The sequence below is a fragment of the Amphiprion ocellaris genome, chromosome 13 (assembly GCF_022539595.1).
Source record: "Amphiprion ocellaris isolate individual 3 ecotype Okinawa chromosome 13, ASM2253959v1, whole genome shotgun sequence".
Taxonomy (NCBI): Eukaryota; Metazoa; Chordata; class Actinopteri; family Pomacentridae; genus Amphiprion; species Amphiprion ocellaris.
In genome coordinates, this window is record NC_072778.1 from 18,918,505 (window position 1) to 18,936,595 (window position 18,091).

General features: G+C 41.5%; 5 protein-coding genes across 38 annotated transcripts in view; all 5 read right to left on the reverse strand.

Annotated features, from left to right (window-relative positions):
- Positions 1–18,091, reverse strand: part of LOC111576782 (protocadherin gamma-C5-like) — a 353,923-nt gene that overhangs the window by 106,532 nt on the left and 229,300 nt on the right. The gene's annotated exons all lie outside the window — the stretch shown is intronic.
- LOC111576764 (protocadherin beta-16-like) lies at positions 174–3,697 on the reverse strand. The gene has a single exon (XM_023282633.3). The coding sequence runs from the start codon at positions 2,627–2,629 to the stop codon at positions 227–229; it is 2,403 nt and encodes an 800-aa protein (XP_023138401.2). The 5' UTR covers positions 2,630–3,697; the 3' UTR covers positions 174–226.
- Positions 6,193–8,807, reverse strand: LOC111576767 (protocadherin beta-16-like). The gene has a single exon (XM_023282636.3). It carries the CDS (start codon positions 8,608–8,610, stop codon positions 6,208–6,210), a length of 2,403 nt encoding a protein of 800 aa, XP_023138404.2. The 5' UTR covers positions 8,611–8,807; the 3' UTR covers positions 6,193–6,207.
- Positions 9,824–12,434, reverse strand: LOC111576766 (protocadherin gamma-A5-like). The gene has a single exon (XM_055016543.1). The coding sequence runs from the start codon at positions 12,242–12,244 to the stop codon at positions 9,839–9,841; it is 2,406 nt and encodes an 801-aa protein (XP_054872518.1). The 5' UTR covers positions 12,245–12,434; the 3' UTR covers positions 9,824–9,838.
- Positions 12,477–16,233, reverse strand: LOC111576768 (protocadherin beta-16-like). Its single transcript, XM_055016541.1, has one exon. The coding sequence runs from the start codon at positions 15,833–15,835 to the stop codon at positions 13,409–13,411; it is 2,427 nt and encodes an 808-aa protein (XP_054872516.1). The 5' UTR covers positions 15,836–16,233; the 3' UTR covers positions 12,477–13,408.

An 18,091-nucleotide genomic window follows, 5' to 3' on the forward strand; every position in this document is an offset into this window, starting at 1 on the left:
ATAAATGCAAAAAGACTTCAGTCAGGATGTCAACAACGGATAATGATGAAAAAGCTTATTAAATGAAAAAACAAATCATATCCATTGAGACAAATGGTGGCGATTTTAATAAACACAAAGAAAATCCTTAATGGGGTCACGAACTCTATTATTGAAAGAGAAAATCTGTGTGATTGTTTTTTTTTTTTTTTTTTTTAAAAAAGGTTATTCGGGTGTAGAAACAATGTTAAAGCAGTCTCACCTCGAGAGGAGAGTCTGGTTCATCCAGGATGCTCTTCTCACTCTGCATCCGCTGCATCGTCCCTGAACAACTGGGATCCATGATCAACACGTTCTGACTACCAGCTCTGCCGAACTTACAGTCACTCTTTCTCGAGTCTGTCGTCCTGCACACCTCGTAATTGTACACGTGTTGGAGAGTCCCTGTTGTCCCCAAAGTGTCTGAGTAACGTGGAGGATAATATGGAATCACAGGCAGGTTGGAATGATACAGGATGCGAGACTGTCTCCATCTGTAGATTTTCACTGAGATAATAACCACCAAACACGTGATGAACAGGAAGGAGACCACAGCCAGAGCCAACACCAAGTAAAAAGTCAGGTTGTCATTGTACTCCTTGTCGTGTGGAAAATCACTGAACTCCGACAGAACTTCAGGGAAGCTGTCCGCCACCGCCACGTTCACAATGACTGTAGCTGAACGAGAGGGCTGACCGTTGTCCTCCACTATAACACTCAGTCTCTGTTTCACTGCATCTTTATCACTCACTTGGCGGATGGTTCGGATCTCTCCATTCTGGGAGCCCACTTCAAACAGAGCCCTGTCTGTGGCTTTCTGCAGTTTATACGACAACCACGCATTCTGTCCAGAGTCCACATCAACAGCCACCACTTTGGTCACCAGATAGCCCACATCTGCTGAACGAGGCACCATTTCAGCCACTACAGAGCCTCCAGTCTGGACTGGATACAGAACCTGAGGAGGGTTGTCGTTCTGGTCCTGGATCATGATTTTCACTGTCACATTGCTGCTGAGTGGAGGAGAGCCTCCATCTTGAGCTTTCACACGGAAATGGAAGTCTTTGATCTGCTCGTAGTCAAAAGAGCGCACTGCATGGATGACTCCACTATCAGCACTGATGGACACATATGAGGAGACTGGCACTCCGTTCACTGAGGAGTCCTCCAGAATGTAAGAAACACGAGCATTCTGGTTCCAGTCAGCGTCTGTGGCTCTCACTGTGAATATAGACACACCTGGTGTGTTGTTTTCTACAATGTAGGCCTCATATGAGCTCCTCTCAAAGACAGGCTCGTTGTCATTTACATCAGAGATCTGTAAGGTGAGAGTGACGCTGCTGGAGAGGGAGGGCACTCCCTCATCAGAGCAGGTCACAGTGATGTTATACTCAGAGGCTCTCTCTCTGTCTAATTCACTGTCTGTCACTAAACTGTAGAAATTATTTGTTGATGATTTTAAAATAAAAGGTATATTTTCGTTAATGAAGCATTCTACGTTTCCATTTTCTCCTGAGTCTAAATCCTCGATGCTTATCATTGTAACAACTGTATTGAGTTCAGCATCTTCTGATATCACATTTGACTTTGACATTATGGTGATTTCAGGCTTGTTGTCGTTCATGTCTTGCAAATCAACGATTAATTTGCATGAATCCGTGAGTCCTCCTTCGTCACTAGCAAGTACATTTATTTGATAGTTTCGTGACTGTTCAAAATCAATGTTTCCAATTAAAGTCACTTCACCGTTTTCCTCATTTACATCAAATACTTTCCTAACATCATCTAACGTATTTGTAATTGAATATGTAATTTTACTGTTAGAACCCTGATCTGCATCTGAGGCTGTAACAGTAGCAACAACTGTTCCTTTTGGTGAATTCTCAGTAACTGTAGCTTTGTATGTTTGCTGTGTAAAAACAGGAGCATTATCATTAACGTCTAAAACTGTGATGGCGATCAGCATCGTTCCTGACATCTGCGGCTCTCCTCCATCTACAGCCGTCAACACGAGAGATATCTGCTCCTGTTTCTCTCTGTCTAAAGGTTTCTGAAGCACCATCTCGACGTGTTTGTTTCCATCAGCATTATTGTGCACCTTCAGTGCAAAATTATCTGTTGGTTTTAACTGGTAGCTTTTCAGATCATTAATTCCTACATCGAGATCAACAGCTCTTTCCAGAACAAATTTGGCACCGATCACCGCTGACTCACTGATTTTGAATTTCATTTCAGTTTTTTCAAAGGTTGGTGCATTATCGTTGATATCTGTGATCTGCACTGTAACAGTGTAAAATTCCATTGGATTCTCTAGAATAATCTGAAAATGTAAAGCACAAGGCGTCGTCTGTCTGCAGAGCGCCTCTCTGTCGATTCTCTCTTTAACAAGGAGGACTCCTCTTTCTCTGTTTAGTTCGATGTACCCGTCGCTGTCTCGGGTGAAAATTCGCGCTTTACCTGCTGCCAGACGTTTGATTTGTAAACCTAAATCATTTCCGATATTACCCACTAAAGATCCTTTGTGCATTTCCTCCGGAATCGTGTAGCTGACCTGCCCGAGCACCGAGCTGACGGAGAGCACAGAGACAAACAACAGTACTTGCCTGGCCATTGTTCTATCCGATTATTTTTTTTCCCGTGTGGCTCCGAAAATTTACATTCCAGAAAACATATACAGATTCCAATATCAGTCATTAATATCGCGCCTCTATTATCCACACAAAAGAGATACGCTCCAATGACGACGTTTCATTTCCAAAAACTCTTCAGTATTCGAGTGTCCCGTCTATCCTGTCGTGTTCTTTCTTTATAATGTCGACGCTGCATGGGAGGTTCTACTACAAACATGCTGCCAGTTGTCGACACTCTGGTCAACAGCGGCCCTAAGAGTTCAGATGAGAAAACTACAGGATTCAAACAAAACTGAATCTGTATTGAGAATACCTACTTTAAAAAATTACTAAATTTTAATGACTACAAACACAATGGTTATATGAAGATATTGCAAAAACTCTGCAGATCATGTTCCGAGGCAAAGTTCCAATTCTCTTATAGTTGCTACAGAAATCAGGATGTTTAAATAAATTCATACATGTGAATTAGTAATCATCACTTAGCCAAAAATTCTGAATCATGAACCAGCACTACAATACTTCTAAAAACCGTGTGGCCGGAAGGGGAAATGAAGGAAGTGAGGAACGTGAGTGTCGCTGTCCAATGTTCTGAACTGTTAAATGCTGATAAACGGCAGACATTCGTGGCACTAGTCTTGCTTATAAAAAGCATTAATACCACAATGAACATAAAATGTCTTTGATTGATCCCCCAAAAGACAATGGTGCTCGCCAAAATATGTTAAGCTCAATATATTCCATTGAAATTTAACCGTATACTCATTAACGATGTAAGAAAGTATGAGAAAAAGGTCTATGTGTATGGGCAGATAGTTCTAAACTGTTCCACCGAGTTTTCAGCAAAAATATGTGGGGGAAAAATCTTAGTAGTGTATCCTCTCTGCGTAATGCTTCAAATCCAAGTTTCACATGCAGTGAATATGAAACAAATGAGAGTTAAAACATAAACTGTAGCTTTCACAACAGGAAATCGACACTGACAATAATTCTCAAAAAATAATAATAAAAAAGGACTTCAGCGAGAATGCCAAAAATAATTAATGATTAAATATCCCATAAACGAAAATAAAAATCTTATACACAGGGAGTAAGTGAAGATTTTAAGAAACACGAAGAAAATCCTGAATGGCGTCACACACTCCATTATTTAAACTGAAAATTATTTGTTGATGATTTTAAAATAAAAGGTATATTTTCGTTAATGAAGCATTCTACGTTTCCATTTTCTCCTGAGTCTAAATCCTCGATGCTTATCATTGTAACAACTGTATTGAGTTCAGCATCTTCTGATATCACATTTGACTTTGACATTATGGTGATTTCAGGCTTGTTGTCGTTCATGTCTTGCAAATCAACGATTAATTTGCATGAATCCGTGAGTCCTCCTTCGTCACTAGCAAGTACATTTATTTGATAGTTTCGTGACTGTTCAAAATCAATGTTTCCAATTAAAGTCACTTCACCGTTTTCCTCATTTACATCAAATACTTTCCTAACATCATCTAACGTATTTGTAATTGAATATGTAATTTTACTGTTAGAACCCTGATCTGCATCTGAGGCTGTAACAGTAGCAACAACTGTTCCTTTTGGTGAATTCTCAGTAACTGTAGCTTTGTATGTTTGCTGTGTAAAAACAGGAGCATTATCATTAACGTCTAAAACTGTGATGGCGATCAGCATCGTTCCTGACATCTGCGGCTCTCCTCCATCTACAGCCGTCAACACGAGAGATATCTGCTCCTGTTTCTCTCTGTCTAAAGGTTTCTGAAGCACCATCTCGACGTGTTTGTTTCCATCAGCATTATTGTGCACCTTCAGTGCAAAATTTCCTGTTGGTTTTAACTGGTAGCTTTTCAGATCATTAATTCCTACATCGAGATCAACAGCTCTTTCCAGAACAAATTTGGCCCCGATCACCGCTGACTCACTGATTTTGAATTTCATTTCAGTTTTTTCAAAGGTTGGTGCATTATCGTTGATATCTGTGATCTGCACTGTAACAGTGTAAAATTCCATTGGATTCTCTAGAATAATCTGAAAATGTAAAGCACAAGGCGTCGTCTGTCTGCAGAGCGCCTCTCTGTCGATTCTCTCTTTAACAAGGAGGACTCCTCTTTCTCTGTTTAGTTCGATGTACCCGTCGCTGTCTCGGGTGAAAATTCGCGCTTTACCTGCTGCCAGACGTTTGATTTGTAAACCTAAATCATTTCCGATATTACCCACTAAAGATCCTTTGTGCATTTCCTCCGGAATCGTGTAGCTGACCTGCCCGAGCACCGAGCTGACGGAGAGCACAGAGACAAACAACAGTACTTGCCTGGCCATTGTTCTATCCGATTATTTTTTTTCCCGTGTGGCTCCGAAAATTTACATTCCAGAAAACATATACAGATTCCAATATCAGTCATTAATATCGCGCCTCTATTATCCACACAAAAGAGATACGCTCCAATGACGACGTTTCATTTCCAAAAACTCTTCAGTATTCGAGTGTCCCGTCTATCCTGTCGTGTTCTTTCTTTATAATGTCGACGCTGCATGGGAGGTTCTACTACAAACATGCTGCCAGTTGTCGACACTCTGGTCAACAGCGGCCCTAAGAGTTCAGATGAGAAAACTACAGGATTCAAACAAAACTGAATCTGTATTGAGAATACCTACTTTAAAAAATTACTAAATTTTAATGACTACAAACACAATGGTTATATGAAGATATTGCAAAAACTCTGCAGATCATGTTCCGAGGCAAAGTTCCAATTCTCTTATAGTTGCTACAGAAATCAGGATGTTTAAATAAATTCATACATGTGAATTAGTAATCATCACTTAGCCAAAAATTCTGAATCATGAACCAGCACTACAATACTTCTAAAAACCGTGTGGCCGGAAGGGGAAATGAAGGAAGTGAGGAACGTGAGTGTCGCTGTCCAATGTTCTGAACTGTTAAATGCTGATAAACGGCAGACATTCGTGGCACTAGTCTTGCTTATAAAAAGCATTAATACCACAATGAACATAAAATGTCTTTGATTGATCCCCCAAAAGACAATGGTGCTCGCCAAAATATGTTAAGCTCAATATATTCCATTGAAATTTAACCGTATACTCATTAACGATGTAAGAAAGTATGAGAAAAAGGTCTATGTGTATGGGCAGATAGTTCTAAACTGTTCCACCGAGTTTTCAGCAAAAATATGTGGGGGAAAAATCTTAGTAGTGTATCCTCTCTGCGTAATGCTTCAAATCCAAGTTTCACATGCAGTGAATATGAAACAAATGAGAGTTAAAACATAAACTGTAGCTTTCACAACAGGAAATCGACACTGACAATAATTCTCAAAAAATAATAATAAAAAAGGACTTCAGCGAGAATGCCAAAAATAATTAATGATTAAATATCCCATAAACGAAAATAAAAATCTTATACACAGGGAGTAAGTGAAGATTTTAAGAAACACGAAGAAAATCCTGAATGGCGTCACACACTCCATTATTTAAACTGAAAATCGCGCGATTTAAATTAAAAAAGAGCTATTCAAGTGTAGAAACAATATTAAAGCAGTCTCACCTCGAGAGGAGAGTCTGGTTCATCCAGGATGCTCTTCTCACTCTGCATCCGCTGCATCGTCCCTGAACAACTGGGATCCATGATCAACACGTTCTGACTACCAGCTCTGCCGAACTTACAGTCACTCTTTCTCGAGTCTGTCGTCCTGCACACCTCGTAATTGTACACGTGTTGGAGAGTCCCTGTTGTCCCCAAAGTGTCTGAGTAACGTGGAGGGTAATATGGAATCACAGGCAGGTTGGAATGATACAGGATGCGAGACTGTCTCCATCTGTAGATTTTCACTGAGATAATAACCACCAAACACGTGATGAACAGGAAGGAGACCACAGCCAGAGCCAACACCAAGTAAAAAGTCAGGTTGTCATTGTACTCCTTGTCGTGTGGAAAGTCACTGAACTCCGACAGAACTTCAGGAAAGCTGTCCGCCACCGCCACGTTCACAATGACTGTAGCTGAACGAGAGGGCTGCCCGTTGTCCTCCACTATAACACTCAGTCTCTGTTTCACTGCATCTTTATCACTCACTTGGCGGATGGTTCGGATCTCTCCATTCTGGGAGCCCACTTCAAACAGAGCCCTGTCTGTGGCTTTCTGCAGTTTATACGACAACCACGCATTCTGTCCAGAGTCCACATCAACAGCCACCACTTTGGTCACCAGATAGCCCACATCTGCTGAACGAGGCACCATTTCAGCCACTACAGAGCCTCCAGTCTGGACTGGATACAGAACCTGAGGAGGGTTGTCGTTCTGGTCCTGGATCATGATTTTCACTGTCACATTGCTGCTGAGTGGAGGAGAGCCTCCATCTTGAGCTTTCACACGGAAATGGAAGTCTTTGATCTGCTCGTAGTCAAAAGAGCGCACTGCATGGATGACTCCACTATCAGCACTGATGGACACATATGAGGAGACTGGCACTCCGTTCACTGAGGAGTCCTCCAGAATGTAAGAAACACGAGCATTCTGGTTCCAGTCAGCGTCTGTGGCTCTCACTGTGAATACAGACACACCTGGTGTGTTGTTTTCTACAATGTAGGCCTCATATGAGCTCCTCTCAAAGACAGGCTCGTTGTCATTTACATCAGAGATCTGTAAGGTGAGAGTGACGCTGCTGGAGAGGGAGGGCACTCCCTCATCAGAGCAGGTCACAGTGATGTTATACTCAGAGGCTCTCTCTCTGTCTAATTCACTGTCTGTCACTAAACTGTAGAAATTATTTGTTGATGATTTTAAAATAAAAGGTATATTTTCGTTAATGAAGCATTCTACGTTTCCATTTTCTCCTGAGTCTAAATCCTCGATGCTTATCATTGTAACAACTGTATTGAGTTCAGCATCTTCTGATATCACATTTGACTTTGACATTATGGTGATTTCAGGCTTGTTGTCGTTCATGTCTTGCAAATCAACGATTAATTTGCATGAATCCGTGAGTCCTCCTTCGTCACTAGCAAGTACATTTATTTGATAGTTTCGTGACTGTTCAAAATCAATGTTTCCAATTAAAGTCACTTCACCGTTTTCCTCATTTACATCAAATACTTTCCTAACATCATCTAACGTATTTGTAATTGAATATGTAATTTTACTGTTAGAACCCTGATCTGCATCTGAGGCTGTAACAGTAGCAACAACTGTTCCTTTTGGTGAATTCTCAGTAACTGTAGCTTTGTATGTTTGCTGTGTAAAAACAGGAGCATTATCATTAACGTCTAAAACTGTGATGGCGATCAGCATCGTTCCTGACATCTGCGGCTCTCCTCCATCTACAGCCGTCAACACGAGAGATATCTGCTCCTGTTTCTCTCTGTCTAAAGGTTTCTGAAGCACCATCTCGACGTGTTTGTTTCCATCAGCATTATTGTGCACCTTCAGTGCAAAATTTCCTGTTGGTTTTAACTGGTAGCTTTTCAGATCATTAATTCCTACATCGAGATCAACAGCTCTTTCCAGAACAAATTTGGCCCCGATCACCGCTGACTCACTGATTTTGAATTTCATTTCAGTTTTTTCAAAGGTTGGTGCATTATCGTTGATATCTGTGATCTGCACTGTAACAGTGTAAAATTCCATTGGATTCTCTAGAATAATCTGAAAATGTAAAGCACAAGGCGTCGTCTGTCTGCAGAGCGCCTCTCTGTCGATTCTCTCTTTAACAAGGAGGACTCCTCTTTCTCTGTTTAGTTCGATGTACCCGTCGCTGTCTCGGGTGAAAATTCGCGCTTTACCTGCTGCCAGACGTTTGATTTGTAAACCTAAATCATTTCCGATATTACCCACTAAAGATCCTTTGTGCATTTCCTCCGGAATCGTGTAGCTGACCTGCCCGAGCACCGAGCTGACGGAGAGCACAGAGACAAACAACAGTACTTGCCTGGCCATTGTTCTATCCGATTATTTTTTTTCCCGTGTGGCTCCGAAAATTTACATTCCAGAAAACATATACAGATTCCAATATCAGTCATTAATATCGCGCCTCTATTATCCACACAAAAGAGATACGCTCCAATGACGACGTTTCATTTCCAAAAACTCTTCAGTATTCGAGTGTCCCGTCTATCCTGTCGTGTTCTTTCTTTATAATGTCGACGCTGCATGGGAGGTTCTACTACAAACATGCTGCCAGTTGTCGACACTCTGGTCAACAGCGGCCCTAAGAGTTCAGATGAGAAAACTACAGGATTCAAACAAAACTGAATCTGTATTGAGAATACCTACTTTAAAAAATTACTAAATTTTAATGACTACAAACACAATGGTTATATGAAGATATTGCAAAAACTCTGCAGATCATGTTCCGAGGCAAAGTTCCAATTCTCTTATAGTTGCTACAGAAATCAGGATGTTTAAATAAATTCATACATGTGAATTAGTAATCATCACTTAGCCAAAAATTCTGAATCATGAACCAGCACTACAATACTTCTAAAAACCGTGTGGCCGGAAGGGGAAATGAAGGAAGTGAGGAACGTGAGTGTCGCTGTCCAATGTTCTGAACTGTTAAATGCTGATAAACGGCAGACATTCGTGGCACTAGTCTTGCTTATAAAAAGCATTAATACCACAATGAACATAAAATGTCTTTGATTGATCCCCCAAAAGACAATGGTGCTCGCCAAAATATGTTAAGCTCAATATATTCCATTGAAATTTAACCGTATACTCATTAACGATGTAAGAAAGTATGAGAAAAAGGTCTATGTGTATGGGCAGATAGTTCTAAACTGTTCCACCGAGTTTTCAGCAAAAATATGTGGGGGAAAAATCTTAGTAGTGTATCCTCTCTGCGTAATGCTTCAAATCCAAGTTTCACATGCAGTGAATATGAAACAAATGAGAGTTAAAACATAAACTGTAGCTTTCACAACAGGAAATCGACACTGACAATAATTCTCAAAAAATAATAATAAAAAAGGACTTCAGCGAGAATGCCAAAAATAATTAATGATTAAATATCCCATAAACGAAAATAAAAATCTTATACACAGGGAGTAAGTGAAGATTTTAAGAAACACGAAGAAAATCCTGAATGGCGTCACACACTCCATTATTTAAACTGAAAATCGCGCGATTTAAATTAAAAAAGAGCTATTCAAGTGTAGAAACAATATTAAAGCAGTCTCACCTCGAGAGGAGAGTCTGGTTCATCCAGGATGCTCTTCTCACTCTGCATCCGCTGCATCGTCCCTGAACAACTGGGATCCATGATCAACACGTTCTGACTACCAGCTCTGCCGAACTTACAGTCACTCTTTCTCGAGTCTGTCGTCCTGCACACCTCGTAATTGTACACGTGTTGGAGAGTCCCTGTTGTCCCCAAAGTGTCTGAGTAACGTGGAGGGTAATATGGAATCACAGGCAGGTTGGAATGATACAGGATGCGAGACTGTCTCCATCTGTAGATTTTCACTGAGATAATAACCACCAAACACGTGATGAACAGGAAGGAGACCACAGCCAGAGCCAACACCAAGTAAAAAGTCAGGTTGTCATTGTACTCCTTGTCGTGTGGAAAGTCACTGAACTCCGACAGAACTTCAGGAAAGCTGTCCGCCACCGCCACGTTCACAATGACTGTAGCTGAACGAGAGGGCTGCCCGTTGTCCTCCACTATAACACTCAGTCTCTGTTTCACTGCATCTTTATCACTCACTTGGCGGATGGTTCGGATCTCTCCATTCTGGGAGCCCACTTCAAACAGAGCCCTGTCTGTGGCTTTCTGCAGTTTATACGACAACCACGCATTCTGTCCAGAGTCCACATCAACAGCCACCACTTTGGTCACCAGATAGCCCACATCTGCTGAACGAGGCACCATTTCAGCCACCACAGAGCCACTAGTCTGGACTGGATACAGAACCTGAGGAGGGTTGTCATTCTGGTCCTGGATCAGCATTTTCACTGTCACATTGCTGCTGAGTGGAGGAGAGCCTCCATCCTGAGCTTTCACACGGAACTGGAAGTCTTTGATCTGCTCATAGTCAAAAGAGCGCACTGCATGGATGACTCCACTATCAGCACTGATGGACACATATGAGGAGACTGGCACTCCGTTCACTGAGGAGTCCTCCAGAATGTAAGAAACACGAGCATTCTGGTTCCAGTCAGGGTCTGTGGCTCTCACTGTGAATATAGACACACCTGGTGTGTTGTTTTCTACAATGTAGGCCTCATATGAGCTCCTCTCAAAGACAGGCTCGTTGTCATTTACATCAGAGATCTGTAAGGTGAGAGTGACGCTGCTGGAGAGGGAGGGCACTCCCTCATCAGAGCAGGTCACAGTGATGTTATATTCAGAGGCTCTCTCTCTGTCTAATTCACTGTCTGTCACTAAACTGTAGAAATTATTTGTTGATGCTTTTAAATTAAAAGGTATATTTTCGTTAATGGAGCATTCTACGTTTCCATTTTCTCCTGAGTCTAAATCCTCGATGCTTATCATTGTAACAACTGTATTGAGTTCAGCATCCTCTGATATCACAGCTGACTTTGACATTATGGTGATTTCAGGCTTGTTATCATTCATATCTTGCACATCAACAATTAATTTGCACGAATCCGTGAGTCCTCCTTCATCACTAGCAAGTACATTTATTTGATAGTTTCGTGATTGTTCAAAGTCAATGTTTCCAATTAAAGTCACTTCACCGTTTTCCTCATTTACATCAAATACTTTCCTAACATCATCTAACGTATTTGTAATTGAATATGTAATTTTACTGTTAGAACCCTGATCTGCATCCGAGGCTGTAACAGTAGCAACAACTGTTCCTTTTGGTGAATTTTCAGTAACTGTAGCTTTGTATGTTTTCGGTGTAAAAACAGGAGCATTATCATTAGCGTCTAAAACTGTGATGGCGATCAGCATCGTTCCTGACATCTGCGGCTCTCCTCCATCTACAGCCGTCAACACGAGCGATATCTGCTCCTGTCTCTCTCTGTCTAAAGGTTTCTGAAGCACCATCTCGACGTGTTTGTTTCCATCAGCATTATTGTGCACCTTCAGAGCAAAATTATCTGTTGGTTTTAACTGGTAGCTTTTCAGATCATTAATTCCTACATCGAGATCAACAGCTCTTTCCAGAACAAATTTTGCACCGATCACATCAGCTGACTCACTGATTTTGAATTTCATTTCAGTTTTTTCAAAGGTTGGTGCATTATCGTTGATATCTGTGATCTGTACTGTAACAGTGTAAAATTCCATTGGATTCTCCAGAATAATCTGAAAATGTAAAGCACAAGGCGTCGTCTGTCTGCAGAGCGCCTCTCTGTCGATTCTCTCTTTAACAAGGAGGACTCCTCTTTCTCTGTTGAGTTCGATGTACCCGTCGCTGTCTCGGGTGAAAATTCTCGCCTTACCTGCTGCCAGACGTTTGATTTGTAAACCTAAATCCTGTGCGATATTACCGACTAAAGATCCTTTGTGCATTTCCTCCGGAATCGTGTAGCTGACCTGCCCGAGCACCGAGCTGACGGAGAGCACAGAGACAAACAACAGTACTTGCCTCGCCATTGTTCTATCCGATTATTTTTTCCCGTGTGATTCCAAAAATTTATATTCCAGAAAACATATACAGATTCCAATATCAGTCATTAATATCGCGCCTCTATTATCCACACAAAAGAGATACGCTCCAATGACAACGTTTCATTTCCAAAAACTGTACAGCAGTCGAGCGTCCCGTCTTTCCCGTCGTGTTCTTTCTTTATAATGTCGACGTTACATGGGAGGTTCTACTACAAACATGCTGCCAGTTGTCGACACTCTGGTCAACAGCGGCCCTAAGAGTTCAGATGAGAAAACTGCAGGATTCAAACAAAACTAAATCTGTATTGAGAATACTTAGTTAAAAAAAATACAAAATTTGAAGTATAGTGACTACAAAAACAATGAATGTGAAGATATTGCAAAAGCTCTGCAGATCATGTTCCGAGGCACAGTTCCAGTTCTCTTATAGGTGGTACAGAAATCAAGATGTTTAAATAAATTCATACATGTGAATTAGTGATTTTAACTTAAGCAAAAATTCTGAATCATTAACCAGCACTACAATAGTTCTAAAAACATCATGGCCTGAACGGCAAATGAAGGAAGTGAGGAACGTGAATGTCGCTGTCCGATGTTCTGAACTGTTAAATGCTGATAAACGGCAGACATTCGCGGCACAAGTCTTGCTTATAAAAAGCATTAATACCAACATGAAGAAATAATTTCTTACAATGACTCCCCAAAAGAAAATGGTCCTCGCCAAAATATTTTAAGCTCAATATATTCCATTGAAACTTCACCGTATACTCATAAACAATGTCAGAAAGTATGAAAAAAAGGTTTATGCTTATGGGCAGAGAGTTTGAAACTGTTCCAGTGAGTTTTCAGCAAAGACCATGTGGGGAAAATATGTTAATAATATTTCCTCTGAGTTCCTCTGAGTAATGTTTCAAAACCAAGTTTCCACCACAGTAAATATGAAGCAAGTGAGAGTTAAAATCTCAACTGCAGATTTCACATCAAGAAATCGACATTGACAATGATTCTTAACCAACTTACAAAAAAAAGATAAAAAGACTTCAGCGAGAATGTCAACAATGAATAATTATGAAATATCTCATAGACGAACATATAAATCTTATACACAGACAGCAATGGTGAAAATTTAAATAAACACGAAGAGAACCCTTAACAGCGCGACAAGTAGAAACAAGGTGAAAGCAGTCTAACCTCTAGAGGAGAGTCTGGTTCATCCAGGATACTCTTCTCACTCTGCATCCGCTGCATCGTCCCTGAACAACTGGGATCCATGATCAACACGTTCTGACTACCAGCTCTGCCGAACTTACAGTCACTCTTTCTGGAGTCTGTCGTCCTGCACACCTCGTAATTGTACACGTGCTGGAGAGTCCCTGTTGTCCCCAAAGTGTCTGAGTAACGTGGAGGATAATATGGAATCACAGGCAGGTTGGAATGATACAGGATGCGAGACTGTCTCCATCTGTAGATTTTCACTGAGATAATAACCACCAAACACGTGATGAACAGGAAGGAGACCACAGCCAGAGCCAACACCAAGTAAAAAGTCAGGTTGTCATTGTATTCCTTGTCGTGTGGAAAGTCACTGAACTCCGACAGAACTTCAGGGAAGCTGTCCGCCACCGCCACGTTCACAATGACTGTAGCTGAACGAGAGGGCTGACCGTTGTCCTCCACTATAACACTCAGTCTCTGTTTCACTGCATCTTTATCACTCACTTGGCGGATGGTTCGGATCTCTCCATTCTGGGAACCCACTTCAAACAGAGCCCTGTCTGTGGCCTTCTGCAGTTTATACGACAGCCACGCATTCTGTCCAGAGTCCACATCAACAGCCACCACTTTGGTCACCAGATAGCCCACATCTGCTGAACGAGGCACCATTTCAGCCACCACAGATCCTCCAGTCTGGACTGGATACAGGACCTGAGGAGGGTTGTCGTTCTGGTCCTGGATCATCATTTTCACTGTCACATTGCTGCTGAGTGGAGGAGAGCCTCCATCCTGAGCTTTCACACGGAAATGGAAGTCTTTGATCTGCTCGTAGTCAAAAGAGCGCACTGCATGGATGACTCCACTATCAGCACTGATGGACACATATGAGGAGACTGGCACTCCGTTCACTGAGGAGTCCTCCAGAATGTAAGAAACACGAGCATTCTGGTTCCAGTCAGCGTCTGTGGCTCTCACTGTGAATATAGACACACCTGGTGTGTTGTTTTCTACAATGTAGGCCTCATATGAGCTCCTCTCAAAGACAGGCTCGTTGTCATTTACATCAGAGATCTGTAAGGTGAGAGTGACGCTGCTGGAGAGGGAGGGCACTCCCTCATCAGAGCAGGTCACACTGATGTTATACTCAGAGGCTCTCTCTCTGTCTAAATCACTGTCTGTCACTAAACTGTAGAAATTATTTGTTGACGCTTTTAAAATAAATGGCACATTTTCGCTGATAAAACATTTCACGTTCCCGTTTTCTCCTGAGTCTAAATCCTCTATGTTTATCATTGTAACAACTGTATTGAGTTCAGCATCCTCTGATATCACAGTTGACTTTGACATGATGTTAATTTCAGGTTTATTGTCATTTACATCTTGCACATCAATTATCAACTTACAAGAATCTGTGAGTCCTCCATCATCACTTGCACCTAAGTGTATTTGGAAGTGTTTTGACTTTTCAAAGTCAATGTTTCCAATTACAGAAACATCGCCTGTTTCCATGTTTACGTCAAACATTTTCCTCGCATTTCCTATCGTATCTGTTATCGAATATGTAATTTTACTGTTAGAGCCCTGATCTGCATCTGAGGCTGTAACAGTAGCAACAACTGTTCCTTTTGGTGAATTCTCAGTAACTGTTGCTTTGTATGTTTGCTGTGTAAAAACAGGAGCATTATCATTAACGTCTAAAACTGTGATGGCGATCAGCATCGTTCCTGACATCTGCGGCTCTCCTCCATCTACAGCCGTCAACACGAGAGATATATGATCCTGTTTCTCTCTGTCTAAAGGCTTCTGTAGCACCATCTCGACGTTTTTGTTTCCATCAGCATTATTGTGCAGCTTCAGAGCAAAGTTATCTGTTGGTTTTATTTCGTAGTGTTGAACTCCATTAATTCCAACATCTAGATCCTCAGCCCTTCCCAGAACAAATTTTGCACCTACCATCGCTGATTCGCTGATTTTGAATTTCATTTCACGTTTTTCAAAGGTCGGTGCATTATCGTTGATATCTGTGATCTGGACTGTAACTGTGTAAAATTCCATTGGATTCTCGAGAATGATTTGAAAATGTAAAGCACAAAGCTCCGTCTCTGTACACAGCGCCTCTCTGTCGATCCTCTCCTTCACGAGGAGGACTCCTCTCTCTCTGTTCAGCTCGTTGTATTCGTCGCTGTTTCTAGTATAAATCTTAGCTTTACCGGACATTAAACGTTTAATATCTAAACCTAAATCCTGTGCAATGTTTCCCACTAAAGATCCCTTAGGCATTTCCTCCGGAATCGAGTAGCTGACCTGCGCGAACACTGAGTGGAAAGAAAGGAGAAAGACAAACAGCACTTGCCGATTCATTGTTCTGTCCGATTTTTTCCACGAGGCTTCACAGTCTGCTTATATTCCATAAAACAGACAGATTCTACTTCGATAGCACTGTCAAATCTCAAATTAACAGTTTACAAACTGCTCAGCGGTAGCAAAATTTTGTCGCACACAGATTTTGTCCTCCCTTTTAATAATCCAGCTCGACGAGAACTGCAACACCGTTCTCTGTCGTGTTCTCTCTGTATTATGTCGATGTTACATGGGAGGTTCTGCTGCAAACATGCACTCAGTCATCAACACTCTGGTCAACAGCGGCCCTAAGAGTCCACATCATAAAACTGCAGGATATAAACACTAATCCTACTTTGAGTGACCTCCCTATCAAACATGTGGGGATTTCGGTACAACACATTTACTTCAATATGTTAAGAATTTTTCTACAGACGAGAGGCAGACACATTTAACATTTCCTAAATATTAATGTCCATGCTAATGTAATATCACATTTAAACGTTTAATGTACGTAAAAATAAACAGCGCGTTCATCAGACCCTGAAAGTGAACGGAAGATGCAAATGGGAATAGAAGGCAAAGGAAAAACGAAAGGGACAGAGAGCTGGCAAAACCAGAGGCTTCCATGACTAAATAAAATAATGAACCGATAATGTGAAGATAAAAAGAAACGACCCATATTAAAACTGTGTCAACAACACTTGAGAGAGAAGTTAAACTTGCGGCTACAGATATTTCAGTAGTAACAGATTCGCTGTCCATGGTTCTGAAGTGAATACACTGAATGACAGAAAACTCGCAGATGACAAAAGCTGCCATATAGCGATGAAATATGTACGAGAAACAGGATCTTTTAAAATGAAAAATCCTCCCTGTTCCCTTCTATTATCAATATAACCAGTAGTACCAAACACACTATTGCTATCATTCCTAACGTCTGTATTACTAAAGCAATACAGTAATTTCTGTAGCAGAGAGGACAAAAAAAAAACCCAAAATTTGATTTTTTTTTGAAAAATGAAAAAATGAGAATAAGCAGAAGATGATTGCAAATATAATCAACTTCCACTGCATTATAAAGCATGAAACGCTGCCTTCTTAACGCAACATGTTTCCTATTATACACATATATATTCAGGTGCATTACATAAACATAAAGAGTTGAAAAAGAATACATTTGCAAATTATTACGAAACACGCTGAAAATGTTTTTAAAGAGTCTAACCTCTAGAGGAGAGTCTGGTTCATCCAGGATGCTCTTCTCACTCTGCATCCGCTGCATCGTCCCTGAACAACTGGGATCCATTATCAACACGTTCTGACTACTAGCTCTGTCGAACTTACAGTCACTCTTTCTCGAGTCTGTCGTCCTGCACACCTCGTAATTGTACACGTGTTGGAGAGTCCCTGTTGTCCCCAAAGTGTCTGAGTAACGTGGAGGATAATATGGAATCACAGGCAGGTTGGAATGATACAGGATGCGAGACTGTCTCCATCTGTAGATTTTCACTGAGATAATAACCACCAAACACGTGACGAACAGGAAGGAGACAACAGCCAGAGCCAACACCAAATAAAAAGTCAGGTTGTCATTGTACTCCTTGTCGTGTGGAAAGTCACTGAACTCCGACAGAACTTCAGGGAAGCTGTCCGCCACCGCCACGTTCACAATGACTGTAGCTGAACGAGAGGGCTGACCGTTGTCCTCCACTATAACACTCAGTCTCTGTTTCACTGCATCTTTATCACTCACTTGGCGGATGGTTCGGATCTCTCCATTCTGGGAGCCCACTTCAAACAGAGCCCTGTCTGTGGCTTTCTGCAATTTGTACGACAGCCACGCATTCTGTCCAGAGTCCACATCAACAGCCACCACTTTGGTCACCAGATAGCCCACATCTGCTGAACGAGGCACCATTTCAGCCACCACAGAGCCACCAGTCTGGACTGGATACAGAACCTGAGGAGGGTTGTCGTTCTGGTCCTGGATCATCATTTTCACTGTCACATTGCTGCTGAGTGGAGGAGAGCCTCCATCCTGAGCTTTCACACGGAACTGGAAGTCTTTGATCTGCTCGTAGTCAAAAGAGCGCACTGCATGGATGACTCCACTATCAGCACTGATGGACACATATGAGGAGACTGGCACTCCGTTCACTGAGGAGTCCTCCAGAATGTAAGAAACACGAGCATTCTGGTTCCAGTCAGCGTCTGTGGCTCTCACTGTGAATATAGACACACCTGGTGTGTTGTTTTCTACAATGTAGGCCTCAT